At 51.3% G+C, this 20,506-nt stretch overlaps 1 protein-coding gene across 4 annotated transcripts in view; it reads right to left on the bottom strand.

Moving 5' to 3' along the window:
• Positions 1-20,506, bottom strand: part of UNC13A (unc-13 homolog A) — a 62,902-nt gene that overhangs the window by 18,683 nt on the left and 23,713 nt on the right. For 3 of the 4 annotated variants that reach the window (XM_060144719.1, XM_060144722.1, XM_060144718.1), the window contains exons 10-27: positions 16,116-16,652; positions 15,496-15,604; positions 13,655-13,701; positions 11,125-11,203; positions 10,399-10,470; positions 9,905-10,124; positions 9,095-9,322; positions 8,045-8,186; positions 7,599-7,768; positions 6,519-6,634; positions 5,041-5,204; positions 4,520-4,670; positions 4,141-4,209; positions 3,732-3,821; positions 3,371-3,505; positions 1,680-1,813; positions 487-572; positions 167-293 (exon numbers count right to left, since the gene is read on the bottom strand). In XM_060144719.1, coding sequence (XP_060000702.1) covers positions 167-293; positions 487-572; positions 1,680-1,813; positions 3,371-3,505; positions 3,732-3,821; positions 4,141-4,209; positions 4,520-4,670; positions 5,041-5,204; positions 6,519-6,634; positions 7,599-7,768; positions 8,045-8,186; positions 9,095-9,322; positions 9,905-10,124; positions 10,399-10,470; positions 11,125-11,203; positions 13,655-13,701; positions 15,496-15,604; positions 16,116-16,652 — 2,676 coding nt within the window. Of the gene's footprint in view, positions 1-166; positions 294-486; positions 573-1,679; positions 1,814-3,370; positions 3,506-3,731; positions 3,822-4,140; positions 4,210-4,519; positions 4,671-5,040; positions 5,205-6,518; positions 6,635-7,598; positions 7,769-8,044; positions 8,187-9,094; positions 9,323-9,904; positions 10,125-10,398; positions 10,471-10,954; positions 10,961-11,124; positions 11,204-13,654; positions 13,702-15,495; positions 15,605-16,115; positions 16,653-20,506 lie in introns of all 4 variants that reach the window. The other variant, XM_060144720.1, reaches the window with a different exon arrangement.

Raw genomic sequence — 20,506 nt, forward strand, 5'->3', positions numbered from 1 at the left:
ATCAACTGTCCATAGTCCAATGGCTGAGAATGGAGAACACTGGGTTTGTACCCCACCTGTGCCCCTGATGCCCAGGGAACTCTGAGGAGGTCAACCCTCCCACCCTGGACCTCAGTCTAGCTGTCAGCGCTACAGTTCTGGCTTGGGTTCAGGGCACAGGACTTACGCAGGATACTCAGGTACTCGGTCCTTAAAGGCAGGAAGCTCTGTCACATACTCATTGTAGAGCCATTTGACCTTGAAGTGGAGGTTCATGTAATCAGCACTCTTGCATAGGCGATGCTTATCGTGCTCTGGTGGGGGAAGCAAGGGGGCAGCTTAGCCGGGAGGGTCTGCCACTCTCTGTCTTGGTAGTGCCCACTCTGGCCATCACTGATGTCTGACCTCAGGTATGAGGGTCCAGGGCACTCACAGCCTTAGAGGGGACACTGAGGCACAGCTACCTGCTGTAGCCAGGCTGGGAGATACAGGGGTGGGAGGACTCACCCTCCATTGCGTACTTCATATCCTGGGCAAACAGATTCCACATCACTTCAGCGCTGATTTTACCCACGTTCAATTCCTGGGGAAACCTGGTGAAGGTCATGAAAGTATGAAACCTTGGCAGACAGAAGCCAGATGGTACAGGATGCTTTGGCCTTCCCAGCCCCAGAGGGTAGTGCGGGACAGACAAGGGATCTGGATTCAAGTTCATTCATAGCTACTGACTTGCTGAGTGACTCTGCACTGGGGCCCTGCTTCTCTCTGAGCTTCCACCTACCCATCCCTCCATTCACTCATTAACCCATTCATCCATCTATCTACCTATCCATTCACCCACCCATCTGTCTATTCACCCGTCTGTCCATCTCTCCATCCATCCCTCCCTGCATTCATTCCTTTATTCACCCACCCATCCTTCCACCGATCTATCCATCCATCCATCCACTTCTTCATCCATCCATCCATTCATCCACCTGTCCATCCATCCATCCATCTATTCATCCATCCATCTCCATTCATCCATCCATCATTTGGTCCATCCATCCAAAATCCCTCATCTTAACTCGATATCTAAGTAACCAAGAGATGCTGGCACCCCAGAGACAGGAGCCTTTCTAGCGCTCACCTCAGGGAGCAGTAAAACACAATAGCTCATTCGGCTAACACAGGCGAAAATTCTACAGACATGTAAAGCCACAAACCAAAACTGTGCACACATTCACACAATACACACATTGCACATTAAAGTACATTCCACAATTGTACACAAATAACGATTAAATCCATAAACCACAACTATACACAAAATTATATGCACACATGTAAGAGATAGCGTGATGTACATGCAAAACATTTAGTAGAGTATCTAACACAGTAAATACTTGAACAACACGATCTATTGTTATTTACGAACCTACAGACACATATAAAATTACATACATATGTGCACAGTTACACAAATCAACACATACAAAATACCTGTCTGATTAGACCAGTGGCTGTGTACATGCACACAGTTTTGTTTGTTTGCCAATTATGCCATATTTCATCCATGCACAACCACACCCACAACTGCCCCCACATACACAACGTTTCATATGTAATTAGATACGATTGCCTTTACACACAAGACACAAAACTGTGACACACATTCACGACGACCTCCAGATAATTAACCGCACAGACACAGAACTCACTGGTTGAGGCAGGGAGTGTAGGAATTCTTGTCTTCCTCAATGATGGACACTATGAGAGTGATCAACTTGGACCAGAAGTCAAGGTTCTTGATGCTGGGGCCCTGCTCCTCTGGGGGAACTTCCCCCTTCTTGGCCTGGAAAGAACAGTGGGGACGTTGGCCACAAAGGATCCAGGGGTGGGGAGCTCAGACATTTCATTACCGAGGGCCAGGAGGTTAGTGAGGAAGGGCCCCATTGACATATGTAAGTTTCAGGTGTGAGGTCTGCGTGAAAAGGAACTAAACTCACATAAACTGGCCCCAACAGAGCTCATGTCCACACAGCTCAACGAAGCTTAATTAGGCTCAACTCATAAAACTGAATGGAACTGAATTTAGTTGAACAAACTCAAGCCCGCTAAACCAAACAGAACTGAAATGAATGCAAATCGGGACCACTTAGCTTAACAGATGGCAGTTTTCAGGGTTAATTCAGTGGAACTGGGCCAATTACACTGAATTAGTGGAATTAAACTTAACTGGATTGAATTAAACTCAAATGAACCCAATTGGATTGAACCTAATCAACTTGTTCAAGATCAAGATCAATCTAAATCAAAATAACGGAAATAAATCACCTTGAACTCAACCCAACCCAACGTAATCTAATTCAACTCAACCCAAGTCAACCCAATCCAACTCCACCTACTTATCTCAACCTGACATACTCAGGCCACCTCAATCCAGCTTTAGTTAATCAATGGAAATGAAAATAGTTAAACTCAACTGAAATAAGTCCAACTCAACCAAGCTCAGTTGAACTCAACGGTACCTAATCCAACAACCTAGCTCATCCTAACTCAAGCCAACTCAACCCAGTCAAGAACAATTTCAATTCAAGTAAACTGAATGGAGATGAATACATTTTTACTCAGTTAAAGTCAACTCAGTCCAACTCAGTGATGCTCACTAATTAGCCTAGAGCAATTTTAACTTAAGTCAAGCAAACAGAAATAAATAGATCTAAACTGATCATAGTTGAACTAAACCCAGCCCAGTTTAATCTACTTCATCTCAACCCAGTTCAGTTAAGAGCGATTTGATTTCAACTCAACTGAATGTAAATGAACAGAATGAAATAAAATTGAACTGAGTTCAGCTAATGTGTTATCTCCTATCTGAAGCCCAAGCTGAGGAAGGGGCTCAGCTCCCACAGCCTCTTGCAATTCCTCCATCCCAGTGCTAATCACCCCAGGTTGTAAATTCCCAATTTACACACTTTTCCCTCCTAATAGAGGATAAGCTCCTGGAAACCTTACTGACAATCCTGGGACATTATACGTGTAAACAACGTGTTGAAAGATCTCAAATAAATTGAGTTCAAGACTGAACTGAAGAAATTCAATTCAACTCAATATTTATTGAACTGGGACTCTATTCTAGGCACACTGTATAATGCCGGACTCAACTAAGTTTAAGTAAAACCAAATTTATTGAGCTCCTACTGTGTACCAGGTGCTAAGCACTTAACTGAAGCTTGTATCTCATTGAATCTCCTCCTTAATCCTGAGATGTGGGTTTATGACCCCATTTTACAGGGGGAGATACTGAGGCCCAGAATGGTTAAATCACTTGCGAAGGGGCAGATCTGGGACTTGGACCAGGGTCTGGTTGGAGTCCCCTAGTCCCTTCTGCCTCATCTGGGGTCCTCACCGGGTCAGTCTGGTACTCTCGACTGTAGAGTTCATGACAATTGTTGAAGATGTATTCATAAGTGGAGTTGAGGCAGGCTTTCACACAGTCCTTCACCACCTGGCTGGCTCGGGGTGGGCTCTGCAGTTCTTGCACCTGGCAGGAGGAAGTGAGATGGACATGGGTGTACACAGTTGGGACAGGAGGTACCCAGGAAGTGACTACAAGTGGAGCTGGTTTTAAGGAAATGTTGTAGCAATGTGAAAGCAGAGGGTCACTGAGAAAGGGCACTGCTTTCCAGGAGAAATGTTACTCATTTAGGAGCTAACAGTCCTGGAGTATACTCCTTGGAGAGCTAATGGAACTGGGTCCCCTTTCCAACCTTCATCCGAAAGAAGGTGATGCTGGTGAGAAGATCCACTGTGGATTTGAGGTCCTGGAGTCTCTCCGGGCTGCTGGCTGGGAAGTTATTCTATGGAAGGGAGAAGAGAGGTGGGGTTATGGAAGAAGGTCAGGGGATGATGGGAGACAGCGTTTTAGGGGAGACACAAGAGCCTCCAAGTTTCAGGAGGTGTGTTAGGGGTCCTGAGAACACCTTGAAGTAACTTGGGGTGTCTGCTTGGATGCACCAATCTTTTTGGGCAGGTGCTGCCCACATATGTGTACATGTGTCAGAGGAACACATTCTACATGTTAAGATGGGTCCTCCCATGTGCATGCCTGCTGGCAGCTGTCCCCCCCAGGCACACACATGCATGGGGTGAGCAAATCATCATTAATGCTCTTCTCACCCGATACATGGAGAGGTCAATCCGCAAGGAGTTATGCAGCTGGTCCAAGAGCTTCACAAAGCGTTCTTTCTGAGGAGGCAGAGGAGGAGGAGAAGGTTGGATGAAAGCAGGGACTTGGGGATCAAGTGTAGCAGCTAAGGGTGGCCGCCACATTGGCTGAGTGGTTGGTATACGTTAAGTGTACCCCATCCGTTGTTGAACTGACCCCTCATAACATCCATTCAACAGAGGGGTAAAATGAGGCTCAGAGAGGGGAAGTGACTGGTGCAGTGTCACACAGCAAGTCAGGTCCAGATTGGGGATCTGGAAATCACACGAGATGTGACCAGCACAGGGTCAAGCTCTCCCTCATCTCCAGGCCCCTGCCCCTGGGACTGACCCCAAAGTTGGAGGCTGCGAAGCGGTCAGAGGCAGACACGTTGGTGGAGGCGGTGGTGTGCGCGTAATAGGCGTTGATGTTGGCAAGCAGGGTGCTCATGACGGCAGGCACCCCAGGACACATGTACTTGGAGGAGAGGCAGGCAAAGTGGCTGGTAGGAGGGAATGGGAAGTACTGGGTCTGGTGTCCAGCCCCCAGAATGCCTCTAAGACAGCCCTCACAACCCCCCAAACTGTCCCCTTTTCCTCTTCTTGATTCTGTCCTCTGAGTTTGTCTCCTCTCTGAATTGCCCTATCTCTGCCTCTTATCTCCAGCTCTCATCCTTGTCACTCTGGCCCCCAGCAATGGCACTTGTCTAACCTCCAGGGAAATTACATAACCCCCACCACACTCACTTCCTCCCTGGCTCCTCCTCCCAAGAATCCCTTCCACCCCAGATCTGCCAGTGTCCACTTGGTAACCACCCCTCCCCCCAGTTTCCTGCACCTCATCCTCATGTCCACCACAGCCTGCAGCCTTACGTCATGGCTTGGTAGATGGACTCGACGCCATAGCGCATGGCAAACTCGTCCACAATCTCCTGGGCTGTCTCATCGTAGTAAACCTTCCAGGCGTCGTCACCCTTGGCATCTGGGATCTTCACGACCCCGTTGTTCTGTACGTCTGTCACGAAGTGGAACAGGTTCTGCCACCACAAGGGAGAAGGTGTCATAGAGAGTGCAAAGGGACACCGGGGGTCAGAGATCCCAAGTATAGGGCTTACATCATCCATCTATCTGTTTATTCATTAATTCATTCATCTACCCTTTCAGCCGTCCACCACCCATCCATCCATCCAAGTACCCCAAATTTCAGCTATCCCTCATCCATCCTCCCAATAGTTCAACTACACACCCATCCATCCATCCATCTGTCCATCCACCCATCTACCCACCCATCCCTCTAACCATCTACTCCCTTACCCATCAATCCAACTACCCAAAAATCCACCTGTTCACTTTATCCATTCTTTCAGTAATTCAACCACACATCCATCCATCCCATACATTTACCCGCAACTTCACCTGTCCATCCAATAATTCATCCTTCTACCCAATGAACCATCAATCCACCCATCCATCATCCATCTGTCCATGCATCTACTCATCCATCCACCTATCCAACTACTCCAAAATTCTCCCATCCATACATCTGTGGATGGTTCAACCATACATCCATCCACCCACCCTTTCTTCCATCCATCCATCTATCCACCAACCTACCTACCCACCATACCAACTACCCCCAAATTCACCTATCCACTCATCCTTCTGTCTAGTAATTCAACCACATGCCCATCTATCCCATCTACTACCCGCAGCTTAATCTGTCCATCTAACTTATCAACCCATTCAACCATCCATCCATCACCTATCTATCCACCCACCAATTTATCCATCCATCCATCCTTCCATCCTTCATCTATCTGTCCATCCATCTATTCACCCATCCATCTACCCAACGACCCCCAATTCACGCATCCAACTCATCTATACTTCCAATAGATCAAGCACACATCCATCCACCCATCCTTTCATCTTTCCACCCATTCTTTTATTCACTCAATACTCATTCGTCCAATCACTTATTCATTCAACATACTGAGTTCTCTCCAGGAACCCCTAGGCAGCTGGAAGAGACAAACCCAGGCACACAAAAACCTAACCCTGAGTGTTCAGGGCTGGGACAGTTGGAAGACCTGGATCTCTGTAGTGAGAGTCTGCCTGGAGGTCACGGAGGGCTTCTAGAGGAGGGGGCCCTGAAGCTGGACCCTGATTGACGGGGAGGAGTTTTCTGAGCACAGAGAAATGGCATAGGGGACAGTCTCAGAGGCCCAGGGGAATGTGAATGGTGTGGTCAGAAAGAGGAAGGAGGAGGTAGGGCAGGCAGGAAGGGTGAGTGGAGGTAACGTGGCAGACGAAGGTGAACTTCAAATGCAGGGTGGAGCCGTGGGCCTCACCTCGTGCAAACAGGTATACTGGACGTGGTAGGGGGCCACCTTCTCCTCGCCTTTGATCTCCACACTGATGTGTAGCCGGATGGCACCTGACACAGCAGACTTGTCAGTCCGCTTGTCTGCAGGGCAGAAAGGGATGGCAGTGTCAGAACTTCCCAATATAGCCCTGGACTATTTTAACATACGCGTAACTGCAGTCCGGTCAGACTCCCTGAATTAAGGCCTAGGTGTTTCTCCTCAGCTTGGCTTCCTAGACTTGTGTCTCCTCCATTCGGCTAGAATTCTTAGGCCCTGTCTCTCCCATCTCACTAGGATCCCAGATCTTCCTTCCTCACTCAGATTAATTTCCTTGGTCTGCATCTCCCTCTTTAGACTAGGAGCCTTGCTTCTTCCCCAGGCTGTGCTCCCAGACTCTGCCTCCCCCATCAGATCAAGGTCCCCGGAGTCTACCCATCTTCTTAGACAGGATTCCTGGGTCTGTGCCTCTTTCCTCAGACTAGGATCCCCAGGTCTTGCTTCCTGCTTCCCCCATCAGAATAGGATATCTAGATGTCCTCTAACCAACTAAGAAGTTCCTAGACTCTGCTCACCCCTCTCAGACTGGGTTCTTCCTCTGCCCTCAGACTGGGCTCACAGATTCTACTCGTCATTCTTAGACAGGGCTCTTGAGTCTGTAGCTCCCCCTCTCAGATTAGGAATCCCAAACTCTACCTCTTCCCTTAGACTGGATTCTCAAAGTTCAATCTCCTTTCTTAGGTTAGATTCCTGGGTCTGTGCCTCTCTCCTTACACTAGGATCCTCAGGCCTTGCTTCCTGCCTTCCCCGTCAGAATGAGATACGGAAAGTCTGTCCCTCCCTCACTCTCCCACACCAAAATAAGAGAGTCCTGGGTTCTGCTCGCCGTCTCAGCCTGCTGCTTCCTGTCCCCATCAGACTGGGCTCAAGACTCTGCCTCCTCTGTAAGACTGGGCTCCTAGATTAACTCCTGCTGACACTGTCTCTCCCCTCCAGCTGGGTTCCCCACTTTGGTTGGCTCCCCGGGACCCCCTCCCCTCTCCCCTGCAGAACCCCACCCTTGCTCACCCAGGTTGTACCACACGTCCATCTCGCCACTGAGTGTCCGCACCTCGATGATCGTCTGCCCCAGGAAGTCATCGGATTCCCTCTTGAACCGCTGCTTCACGCGAGATTTGATGTCATCGTCCTCATCCCAGACACGCACCTTGATTCGGTCGGAGGAGTTGTGACATTCACTGCAGGGGGGAAGAGGAGGTTGGGGCAGGGGGCTTTTTTTTTTTTTTTGGTCTGTGCCGGGTTGCGGCACGCAGGATCTTCTTTGCTGCATGCGGAATCTTTAGTGTCACATGCGGGATCTAGTTCCCTGACCAGGGCTGGAACCCGGGCCCCCTGCATTGGGAGCACGGAGTCTTAACCACTGGACCACCAGGGAAGTCCCAGGGCAGGTCACCCTTCAGCTGCTCCAACAGGGAGCTCCATATAGGGGGCTGGGGGCCCAGCCAGACACTTACAAGTGGAAGTTCTCCTCCCACACGGGGTTCAGGTTTCCATAGATGGTTTTTGTCCGTTTCTTGGTCTTCCCGACCTGGACGGTGACGTAGGGGTCACTGGATCCTGTCTTGTCCTTTGCCTGCAAGCCCTGGGCACAGACCACTGGAAGACACACAGAACAAATATAAATGTGGGCTCAAGGAGCAAAGGCATGCCGAGGACAGACACTGTCACAGGCTCCACAGGGAACGCCTGTGACAAGGACTGAGGGCTTTGTTCTGGCCACAGGAGCCCATGGACACACCCACTGGGCATGCTCGGCTTGCTAGAGTTAACATCCAGGGAACCCTCACCCAATGAAGAATATGAAGGTGCCCCAGGGTCACCCCTGGGGTGGGACACTCGGGTGTGTGCTCTACAATGTCCCCCTAAGGTCCCCAGCAGGATTGAGCCCCCAGTTGCCCACAGTAGGACCTACTCATGGGCATCCTCCGCGGGGCTCTTTACGTCCCGGCTCTCAAACTCATGTCTCCACCTCCCACTGGCACTCCCTGGGACCACCTCCTGGATACCCATCTGCCCTGAAATCCTCATCTTGGAGTCTGTTTTCAGGGAAATCCCAATGACGATGAGGAATGGATAAACACCACAAGGCCCCCACCCCTGGGAAGGACCTCTCAGCCCTGGGAGGTCAATAATGTCCCCCAGTGGTCCAAGGTGTCCACTGCTTCGCCTGCTCGGTGGCTTATTCCCTCCTGGTCTCACTTCCCAATACCCCTGGGGGCTTCCTGGGTCCACTTCCCAGATAAACTGTGTGCCCTCAACTCCTGTTCTTGAAGTCTGGCTCTGGGGGCTACCAAGCGAGATGCACCCAGATAGTTTCATGCAACACGTTTGGAGGCATATATGCCCAGGCTGTGGGCACAAACGTATATACACCGACATGAGAAAGTCAGGGGGACGCTCAAATACGTGCAGCAAAGGGAAGGAAGGGGCGTGGGAGGGAGCACAGGGGGCCGAGAAGAAGGGACCCCCGTGGCCGTCCCTCCCCCTCCCCCCCGCGGCCTCACCGGTGATGCTGATCTTGGCCGACCACTTGGACGTTCCATCCAGCACGCTCTGCTTGACGGCCTTCATCTGCTGCGTGTGCGCGGTCTTGGTCACCGCGAAGATCTCCTGGATGAGCTCGAAGATCTCGGGCTTGTTGCGCTCCCGGATCTTCATGCGGTCCTTGAGCACCATGATGATGTTCTGCGTCCGGTCCTCCGCCCCGTGCTTGGAGCTCTTCTCCGCCGCCCCTGCGCACAGAGACAGCCGTCACTGTACACAGAGCACTCCCTGCCAGGAGCGAGAACCCCGATTCCCACTCCAGGGCTTCCTCATCTGCTGTCACGGACACGGGGTTCAGGTGAATCATCGCCCCCAAAGCTAGAGCTGCCAGAGCTCCTACCTGCTCTCTGAATCCTCGCCCAACCAGGCCTTTCCCCCTAAAGTTCCCACCCCTGTCTTAGCCCCTCCAGTCCGCGTGAGTCCCCTTCCCCTCCGACACCCTCCCCTCTCCAAGCCCCTCCCCTCCTCGGACTCCTCTCCCCAGCTTGAGCCCCCTCTCGCCTCTGAACTAACCCTAACCCTAACCCTATTTTTCTCCGTCGAAACCGCTGCCTCCCATTAAGCCCGCCCCTTGAACAGTTTAGCTCCTCCCTGAGTCCCGCCCCACCCCTCTAGGACCACTCTCACTTCTCCTTTCCCCTCCTGTCGCTCCCATCCCGTCCCACGGCCCCGCCCCCTGTCCCGCCCCCTCCTCCTCGTCAGAGCCCCTCCCCCTAACCAGTAACAGTCCTGCCCCTCCGTCTCCGCTCCAGCGGGAGCACGGCACTCACGCTGCAGACAGTCTGCGTTGAGCAGGTCCTGGCACTTCTCGTGGCACTTGACACCGCACTCGGTACAACGCATACCCTGCCGCGCGATGCCCCACAATAGCCCCTCACACTCGTAGCAATAGGTGGGTGTGGTGGCCGTCCACACCTCGAAGTTGTGCGGCGTCGTGCACGAGATGGGGTAGATTAAGGCTTGCAAGGTCTTCTTGTAAACGTGGTTTTTCTGCGGGGAGGGAGGGCATGCGACATGGGCGTTGAGCCTTAACCTGGGGGCACTGGCTTGCCCCGCCCTCATCCCACCGCCCCGCCCCGTCCCCCGCCCCACACTGTCGGAATCCACGGGTTCCTGTGCACAGACTGTGCTCGCTGGCGGCTGCGTTGTCGGAATTCTGGAAAGCGAGGAGTGCCTGTCTCTGCCCCACCCGCTTCCTTTCCTCCAGGAGCCCCCCCAGCCCCGCCCACCCTCCAAGATGGGGAGGGGGAGGTGCCCCACGCACCAGCTCTTCGTTGTTCAAAGTGCTGGATGCCAAGGCCGAGGTGATGCCTGCTTTTCTGGACTGCACCAGAGACTGGAATAGGGAAGTCACCAAGGGAGTCAGAGGGGTCGATTGGCACCCGGGGGGTTGTCACCGCGAGCAGAATCCCCAGCCATGGTTTGGGGCCGCCAGCCACGGATTCAAGCCACAGCCACAAATAGGAAACGGGTCACAGCAGCGGGAGCAGAACCAGAAAAGAATTGGGAGATGACAGAGGCTCCAGGTTAGAAGAGACTCTGGAAAGGGAGCAGCCCCACACCTCTGACTCACCCATTCCCCACCACCATGGACCAGACTGGGGAACTGCACTTGGCCATGGTCAACAGCCACAGAGCAAAACCACCAGCCAGGCCATGAACCAAGGTGGGCAGTCACCTGCTCTCTTCCCGACCCGTGAACTGTTGGACATGGCAAGGTCCCCTCCCCAGAACCCATGGGATGGGGACCACTTGGAAGATCCCAGTCGGGGTCAGAGGTCTCGGGAGGAGATTCAAGGGCCTGGGTCGCCATCACTCACCATGGCCTGAAGTGTCCGCGCAGCACGCAGGGTAGAAGTTAGATCACATTAGTCCCAGAGAATGCCTTGCCAGTCCCCAGCCCCAGTCCTGCCATGGGCAGTTTGTACAGGTTGAACACTGCTTGTGGCAGGGCTGCTCTGCCTGGGCAGGGGAGGGCACAGGTGCTCACCAGGTCGCTCACGAGTGGGATAGGTTTCCTCTTGCGGATGTCTGGCATGCTGTCGATGATGATGAGACCACCGCCAGGGCTGCAAGACACACCCAGGGACGTCAAGGGCCCAGGGAAGTTCCCCTTCCTCCAGCAGACATCTCCTGAGGCCTGGGCAGGACCCCTGATCTCCCCAGGTATTAAGAGTTGAATTGTGTCCCCCGAAAAGATACATGGAGGTCCTAACCCCCAGTACCTCAGAATGTGACCTTATTTGGAAATAGAGTCATTGCAGATGTAATTAGTTAAGACAAGCTCATACTAGAGTAGGATGGGCTGCTAATCCAATATGAGTGGTGTCTTGATAAGAAGAGAGACACACAGGGAGAAGACAGTGGTATGATAGTAGAGGCAGAGATTGAAATGACTCGTTTACAATCCAAGGAATACCAAGGATTGCCAGCAACTACCAGAAGCTAGAAAGGCAAGGAAGGCTTCTCTCCTACAGAAGTCAGAGGGAGTGTGGCCCTGCCAACACCTTGGTGTTGGAATTCTGGCCTCCAAGAACTGCGAGAAGATACGTTTTTGTTGTTTTAAGCCCTCCGTTTGTGATAGTTTGTTATGGCGGCCCTAAGAAATGAAGACACTGGGCCTCAACTTCCTCATCTGAGAAATGGGGAGATGATACAGTTGCCCACGTTTAGTGAAAGTTTGAATGAAGGCAAATCTAAATAATATGATAAAATATCAGCGAAATCTTTCGTTATGCTCAAAATTGGAAATATTTGCATATATTTAAAGTCTATCCTGGAAGAAGTGATTTCAAAGCCCATGAGAAAGAGGGAACTGGAAGTTGTATGTGTGCTGTTGCCTCTTGGCAGCTCTGCTGGAGCTGGCTAATCAGAAGGAGGGCTGTGGCAGATGCTGCGGTGGTCTGTCCAAAGCTACTTTACTGAGAGGTGCAGGTGTTCCCAGAGAGGGTTCAGGTGTGGCTCCTCTCCAGAAAGTTCTCATTGGCCAATGAGAGTGATGCCTGGCAGCCAGTGACTCTGATAAGCCCTGGGGTGTTATTCATGCTCCAGCGCTCCCTGCGGGATCAGGCAGAGGCTTGGTGACTCCTGAACTACGTCTCTGCTTGGCTGTTTCTCCTACCTGGTCCCGCCTGCCTCACAGGCTTTTCTTTTCTTTTTTATAAGTTTATTTATTTATTTATTTATGATGTTGGGGGGTAGGAGTTTATTAATTAATTGATTTATTTTTGCTGTGTTGGGTCTTCGTTTCTGTGCGAGGGCTTTCTCTAGTTGTGGCAAGCGGGGGCCGCTCTTCATCGCGGTGCGCGGGCCTCTCACTATCGTGGCCTCTCTTGTTGCGGAGCACAGGCTCCAGATGCGCAGGCTAAGTAGTTGTGGCTCACGGGCCAAGTTGCTCTGAGGCATGTGGGGTCCTCCCAGACCAGGGCTCAAACCTGTGTCCCCTGCATTAGCAGGCAGGTTCTCAACCACTGCGCCACCAGGGAAGCCCTATAAGTTTATTTATTTATTTTTGGCTGCATTGGGTCTTCGTTGCTGTGCGTGGGCTTTCTCTAGTTGTGGCGAACGGGGGCTACTCTTTGTTGTGGTCCGCGGGCTTCTCATTGTGGTGGCTTCTCTTGTTGTGGAGCATGGGCTCTAGGCACGTGCGTTTCAGTAGTTGTGGCGCATGGGCTTAGTTGCTCCGCGGCCTGTGGGATCTTCCTGGACCAGGGCTTGAACCCGTGTCCCCTGCATTGGCAGGCGGATTCTTAACCACTGCACCACCAGGGAAGCCCTCACAGGCTTCCTGTATAAATCATGCACACAGGAGCCCCCATCTCAGACCCCACTTCCAGGGCTCCCCACACAGGACACTTGCCCGTCTGGGAGTCACAGCTCCTGTGTCCCTGCCTCTGTTTGAAAAGGATGTACAAGGGAAGGCAGTCACTCTCCAGCTGTTATTTAAAACCTTAGTGTAATTTACAAATATCTTTTGCATCCTCTCACCTCACTACACAAGTGCTGAAAAAACACCCTGGAAAAGCAATAACTTAAGAAATTAGATATGACAAATGCTCCATGTAAGACGAACAACTATCGTTATGAAACAGCCAGCAACTGTAGCAATAATCTGAGAAATATAAAAGCAGAATCAAAGCAAAAAATTCACTCCAGGGTTGCAGATGTATCGTGCAGGAAATGGGTTTCTTCTTTACCTTACATTTATTTCTAGGGGGAAATGTTCTTGAATTATATGAGTGGCTTGAGCAAGGCCTCTCTGGACTGTTTCTCCATCTGGAAAATAGGGGTAGTGGGCCTCCCGTGGGTTTGTGGTGAGGATTCAACGTGTTACTATCTTTGGCTCCTTCTGGTCATGAGTGCCTTATTACAGTGGCTACATTATTTCACTCATGTGCAATCTGTTCCCTGTCTAAATGGAACCTCTCCCTGCCCTGGCTGGGCTGAGGTTATGGTGCGAACCAGCCTCAGGCTCTGGGTTCAAAAGTTCCTCTCCCTCACCCCCAAGATCTGATACTCACCCGCCTTTGAACCACAGGGATTTGGACATCTCTCCTTCTCCCCGGGCCTGCAGGACAGAAGATGGATAAGGTCAGTGTGGCTGCCCCTTCCCAGGGCAGCACATGTACCACACCCACAACTGTCTCCCCTTTGGGTTGGGAGACAGGAGGCCTGGGTCCTAGTCCTCACTGTGTGTCCTTAGGGAGCCCACTGGCTTTTTCTGGGCCTCAGTTTATCCATCTGTAAAATGAGAAGAAAGGAGATACTCTCTGACGCCAACCTCAGTGAACTTTAGTCTCCTTGTCTGTCAAAATTGGGAATTCATTAGCATCATCTCGAACAAGAGCTCGTGCTCTATAGTCCTGCGATTCTTAGAGGCTGGCTCAATACTCATGAGATCCTATCACTCACTAAACTCCCCCTGCCTCACCTGATTATCTGATCTCATGCCCCAGGACCTTTGCCCGAGCGGTGCCACCTGTATATATGCTCTCCCACCTTCTGCACCCGACCAGCCTCCATCTATCATTCAGGTCTCAGTGTGGACCCAGAGTCAACACCCCCTACCATGCAACTAAAGGGTGGCATGGTGGTGGTGGGGACAGGGAGAAGGGTCTGACACCTTCTTCTGAAATATTGTTTAAGTATTATGGATATCACTTCACTTTCAGTGTCACCTCCTCCAGTGAGTCTTCCTGATTGCCTTGGATTAGTTTTATGCCCCCTCTATGAAACCCAGAGATCCTACTCATGTTTATTTTTCTTGTCATATTGCTAGTTCCATTACAAGGGTAATTGCTGTCTTTTTCATTTAATTTGTTGACTTAGTGAAAGTTATTCAATAGATTTTTCACGGTATATTTTCTTCTACTGTTTGAATCTAGAACCATGAGACGGTATAGTAAAAGAAAATTCTACAGTACAGCTGATAAGAAATTTGATTTGAAACTTTTGTGGCTCTGGTAATTGATGGTCTAAGACTTTGGAAGTCTGTTTAGGATCTCCTCCTGCCAGCCTCACCCCAGTTTGGAAGGTCACCCCGGATAATAACACTGCTTGGTGTCCAGCCCAGAGCAGGTTGAGTGAATGAAGGAATGAATGAACGGCCTCATTCCTGCTGCCCATCTGAACAGTCATCCTGACTCTGACATTAATTCTATTTTTCACCGAATTTCTTCTGCAATACTGACCAGATCTCAGACCTTTCCCAAACCCCAACTCTGACACCCATTGTGAGCACAAGCACTGACTTCTTCCTCTATCACCAAGTCTAACCCTGAACTCTGATCTTTGACTGCTGCCCTAACCCTGACCTATAACCCTATCACTAACCTCTATCCCTATCCATGAACCTGGCCACTGAACTTGGCCATAGCCAAGACCTCAGCTTAATTTCAGCTCTAGGTTCCAGTTCGCCTCTCCTTCTTCCCCACTTAGAAATCCCAGGCTATCCTGGGGGAGGCTGGACTAGACCTTGGTGGGGCCAGCTGGTTGCAGGGGAGAGTAGGCAAGCATGGGTAGGGCCAGGGAGGAGTCAGATTGGGCAGGGGTTGGGCCAGGAATGGTGGGGCTGGGGCCAGGGCAAGAGTGGGTGGGGCTAAGGAAGGGCCAGGCTGGGCACGGATGGGAACAGGTTGGAGTGGGCGGAGCCATAGAAGAACCAGGATGTATGGAGGCATGGTGGTGGGTGGGGTGGCAAAGTGGGCGTGGCCAGGTGGCTCATGAGTGGCATGGGCTAGTGTGGGCAGGGCCAGGGAAAGGACCAGAGTGGGTTGGGCCATGGAAGGAGTGGGTAAATGAGGGTGGGTGGGGCACTGGGCGCGGCCGGGCTGGGGGTGAGCCCACTGCTGCTTTCACTCACCTCCTGCAGCTGCAGCCGCACTTTGTTGAAGGCTCGCAGCCAGTTGGCCTTGGCCCTAGACATGGAGTCCTGACCCTGTTGGCCTTCCCCATCTTCTCGTGGCCTGAAAGTGAGGCAACGGGTTTTATGAGGCTCCGGGGCCAGCACTCCCTCCACCCTCCACCCTCCGAGCGATGCTGGGCCCTCCATGGCCTCCCTGGCACTTCGAAGACACAATGACCCACCTGTGACCCCTCTGACCAGCCTCAGTGATCCTCTCCCCCCTTCCCACATGCCCATCATGTCTCTGACACCTTCAGGTCTCCTGGGTCTCTTTGCCACCTTCCTGGCCCCTCTGCAACTTTGTAACCCTATCCGAGGACTCTTCTGATACTTTTATGACCTCTCCAACCCTGGCAAACCCTCCAGCCCCTCACAACCTCTAAGACTCCTTCATGACCCTGCTTGACCCCCTCTGACCCCACTGAGCCACTTCTGACCTCCTAGACGCATCCCGATCCCTTCAATAAACCCAGGACCCTGTGACAACCTCTCCCCCCATTCCCCAGGTCTACACTGACCCCATCATGGCACCACTGACCCTGTGACCTTGTGACAGGCCCTCAACACCTTCCCGTTACCTCTCCTCAGCCCTGGGGGGCTCAGGCTGAGGCTCCTGCTCAGCTGCAGGTGCCTCCTCAGGGGCGGCTGGCTCAGGGGCCACCTTGGCTATGTCGGGGACCTCGGTGGGCACGGCTGGGGCCTTGTCCTCCTTCTTGGGGGTGGCGGGTGGAAGGCTGACACGCTTGAAGTCCTTGGGCTCGGCCACGGCCACCTCCTCGCGCTCAGTGTAGCCTTGGATGTCATCCGGCACCTCCTCCTCGTCCTCTAGCTCTTCTTCGTCCTCAGGCAGCTCCTCCTCCTCCAAGAAGTCCTCCAGGTCTTCATCCAGCTCTTCGTCCAGCTCCTCATCCAGCTCATCTTCATCCTGGTCCCAGCGTGGCGAATCCTTATGGTAGCTGACCGAGCTGTGGCAGGAGTGGTAGGAGTCCCGGTCCCGCTCGTCTTCCAGCTCAGAGCCCCGTAGGCTCTGTTCATCCGGGTCAAAGTCCTCGCTCAGCTGCGAACTGCCCTGACTCAGCTCCCCTGAGGAGGCGTAACGGCTGCTGCCTGTGGGGCTACAGGAACAGGCCAAGGGCTCAGGGGCTGGGGCACAGACCCACTGCCCATCCCAGCCCCGGTCATACAGGTTCCATCACCCAGTCATTCCCTGCATTGGTCATTCCCTGGATTCCCAGCACTGGTGGAGCTCCTCTGGTTGCCAGGGAAACACAGCCGTGAACAAAAGACAAAAACACCTGTTCTTGGGGCATTTACCATCTTGGGGGGCAGGCAATAAAACCAGATCAGTGACATTAGTGATCATCCGTGACCTACCGTGCACCACTCCTATCCATGCACTGTGGAGGCTGCAAAACCTTCACCCACATGTCTGGGACCCCGAATCAGTGTCCCTGCCACAGCCCCCTTGGAGACCTAGCGCTCCTGAAACAAACATAGTAGCCCCTGTCTCTTGATGTACCCCCTACCCTCGGCCTCAACCTGGTCCTCCCACTGCCAAGCCCCCTCCGTTCATCAGGGACCTGGGCCTCCCTGCCTCCACTCACAGATGATCCTGCGGCGGGTCCCTTCAGCTCCACCTTCTAAACATACGTGCAGTGCATCCACTTCCTTGCACCCTGGGCCCCACCCTAGTCCAGGCTCCGCCATCTCCACTAGATGCTGCCCTACCCAACATCCACTTCTCTCCTGGACAGTACCTTTTTCCACAGAAGCCACAAAGGGGCTTATTGGAATCATAAACCCAAACATGGACCTCCCTTGTTCCAAACCCTACCACGCCTCCCTTGAAATAAAATTCTGTGCCGTGCTCTGCACCCCTGTGTGGCCCAAATCCTCCGTCTCCATCCCCATCTCCTTCCATCCTCCCTTCTCTCCCCCTGCTCCAACTACATTAGCATCCATCCTCGCTGTCCCTCCAACACCCTAAATTGTGTCCACCTCTGGGCCTTTGCACTTGCTGTGCTCTCTGCCAGGAACATCCTTTCTTGCCTGCTTTATCTGGAAGAATCCTTTGGTGCCCACTGAAATAGCACTTCTTTGAGTGAGTCTCCCCCACCCTCCAGCCAGGTCAAGCCCACACCCACCCACATTATATGTTCCTTATACGCACCCTGGTTCACACTCGACACGACCAGGAAGAAATATCTGTCTCTGCGTGAGGGCAGACAGCATGACACATGGGCCACCTCTCATCCCCCTTCTAACCACTCATTCAGTCATTCAATAAACAGCGTTCCTTGTCCTACTTTCTCCACTCTCAGTGACTGGAACCCTCTTCCCTGGCCAGGCCCTGGGATGCTGTAGGAATCAAACAGGGGTTTGATTCCTACAGTCCTTTAGTCTTTGTTTGCTAAGTTATGTATATGGTTGATTGCTTTTTAGTGCCTGTCCTTGTAGACAGCTGGGATGGGGGATCAGCAGGTATTATTTGCCTGGAAAGGACTCCAAACTCCCTCTGCTGGTGAATACCCCTGAAGTCCACCTCAGCACATTCTGGGGTCCCAAGTGAGGGGGGCAGCCTAGGACTGGGATCTCCACACAGGCCTGGATGTGTCCATCTGTGACCCTGGGCGCCACGTAAACTGCCCCAGTGGTCAGGCATGGGACCCAGTGGACCCCGAGACTCCTCCCACCACAGCTCTGACATTGGGGTCCAACACAGCTCTGACCCCAGATGCCTCCCCTGGATGCCATGTCCTCGAGTTAGCCACCAAGGGCCTCCCTGCATGATCTGGCCCCGTTCACCTCTCCAGCCTTTAGCTGAGCTGTCTTCTCTGCCTGGAATTCCTCTCCTAAGACTCTTCATTTATCCTTCAAGCATTGGCTCCCAGGCACATTTCTCCAGGAAACCCTCCCTGCCCTTCCCCTCTGCCAGCGTGTCCAGCTGTGTCCCTCCCCCAGTCAAATCCTGACCTGTGGGATGGAATGCCTGTCCCTCTGGGGGCCCAGCATCATCCAGCACTCGGCAGCAAGGCCAGGGTGGCCTGGGATGGTGGCTTGAGTCACTCTCAGGGGAACTCTGCCTCTGCATCCCCTCCCCACCGTATGACTTGTTCATGGTGAGAGTGGAGAGTTCTCCTCCTTTTCCACTCCCCCATTCCATCCCAGGAATGCTTACAATAAATAGACTGCCCCCAGGACAGACAGACACACCCAAAGCCAGAGAAGGACAAGACACGGCCAGGCACACAGGATGGGAGCCAATCTGGGACCAGCTCTGTGCACATCCTGCTCTGAGACTCAAGCAACTCGCTCCCACTTTTTAAGCCTCAGTTTCTCTATCTGTAAGATGGGCACTCTTCTGCTTTTCTTCTGAGAGAGAAGACTTTTCCATCTACTGAAAGAGTTAATATTTTCTTAATATTTGATGTCTTACTCTCCTTTCAACTGTTTCCAGTGCATTGAAACTTTGTTCCAATAATTGCTTAAGTCTGAGCCACCTTGAACGTGCAAATGAATGATGCTTCACAAATTGTAGCAGTCGCAAAAATGGTAGGAGAAACTGTTAGGGAGACAGGAGTGCTTCTGAAGATAGTTTGAATAAGGAAGTCATGAATACAAATGGAAAGGGATCTAGTTCTTTGCTTTCAGGATAGCACAAGCACAAAGGAGTTGAATGAAGAATGCTAGAATAAATCCAGGGTAAAACTAATTCTACTCCCCCCATGCCACTAAATGTTTTACCTTGAGTATGGCATTTCACTTCCTTGGACCTAAAAAATAAAGAGGCTAGACTAAATGCTCAATTTTTTTTCTTTTTTTGAAGTATAGTTGATTTACAATGTGGTGTTCATTTCTGCTGTACAGCAAAGTGATTCAGTTATACTGTATACATATTCTTCTTTCTTATTGATTTATTTTTTCGCCGCACCGCGCAGCACGAGAGGTCTTAGTTCCCCGACCAGGGATCAAACCCGCGCCCCCCTGCATTGGAAGCGTGGAGTCTTAACCACTCACTGGACCACCAGGAAAGCCCCTATACCTTCTTTTTAAAAATATTCTTTTCCATTGCGGTTTATCATAAGATATTGAATATAGTTCTCTGTGCTATAGGGTAGGACCTTGTTGCTTACCCAGTCTATACATAATAGTTTACAGCTGCTAATCCCAACCTCCCACTCCATCCCTCCCCCAACCCTCTCCCCCTTGGCAACGACAAGTCTGTTTTCTATGTCCGCGAGTCTGTTTCTGTTTCGTAGATAAGTTCATTGGTGTCATATTTTAGATTCCACATATAAGTAATATCATATGATATTTGTCTTTCTCTTTCTGACTTATTTCACTTAATAGGATAATCTCTAGTTGCATCCAAAATGCTCAATCTTTTAAAAAAAGTTCCTGCTAAAACATTCCATCTATAAACTATCCAAACTTTCTATGGTATATACAAAACATAGGAAAATTCAAAATAAAAGTTGTTCAAATACCTGCCAAAAAATATTATATTGGATGATGGTAAAGACTGAGTAGGGAGCTTATGAAGGTTTTCTTCAAATTATGTTTTACCCAAACTCTCCACAGCAAATGGAAATGTTTTCTGTCCTCATCATCTAACGTAGTAGCCACCAGCCACATGTGCATGATTCCTGAGCACAAGTGTCCAGGAAGATGGAGGGACTGAAATTTTATTTTATTTATTTTAATTATTTTAAATTTAACTTTAAAATGCCCCATGGGGCTACCATGTTGGACAGCACAGCTCTGAAAGCTCATTTACCTCGATGGTACAAAGAGAAACCATTTAAAATTTCTCTTCTTACTGCACTAGAAATAAAGCGCTTCTGAGGGTTTCTCCAGATCTCAACCAGATACAAACACTTGTTTGCGTAATTGATCTCTTCATCAAGAATTGGAGAAGGCCTGCAATTCGGGAGCCTGGATAGCTATGTTTAATAGTGAGTTTGCCCCT

Source organism: Lagenorhynchus albirostris, chromosome 3 (genome assembly GCF_949774975.1).
Source record: "Lagenorhynchus albirostris chromosome 3, mLagAlb1.1, whole genome shotgun sequence".
Lineage (NCBI taxonomy): Eukaryota > Metazoa > Chordata > Mammalia > Artiodactyla > Delphinidae > Lagenorhynchus > Lagenorhynchus albirostris.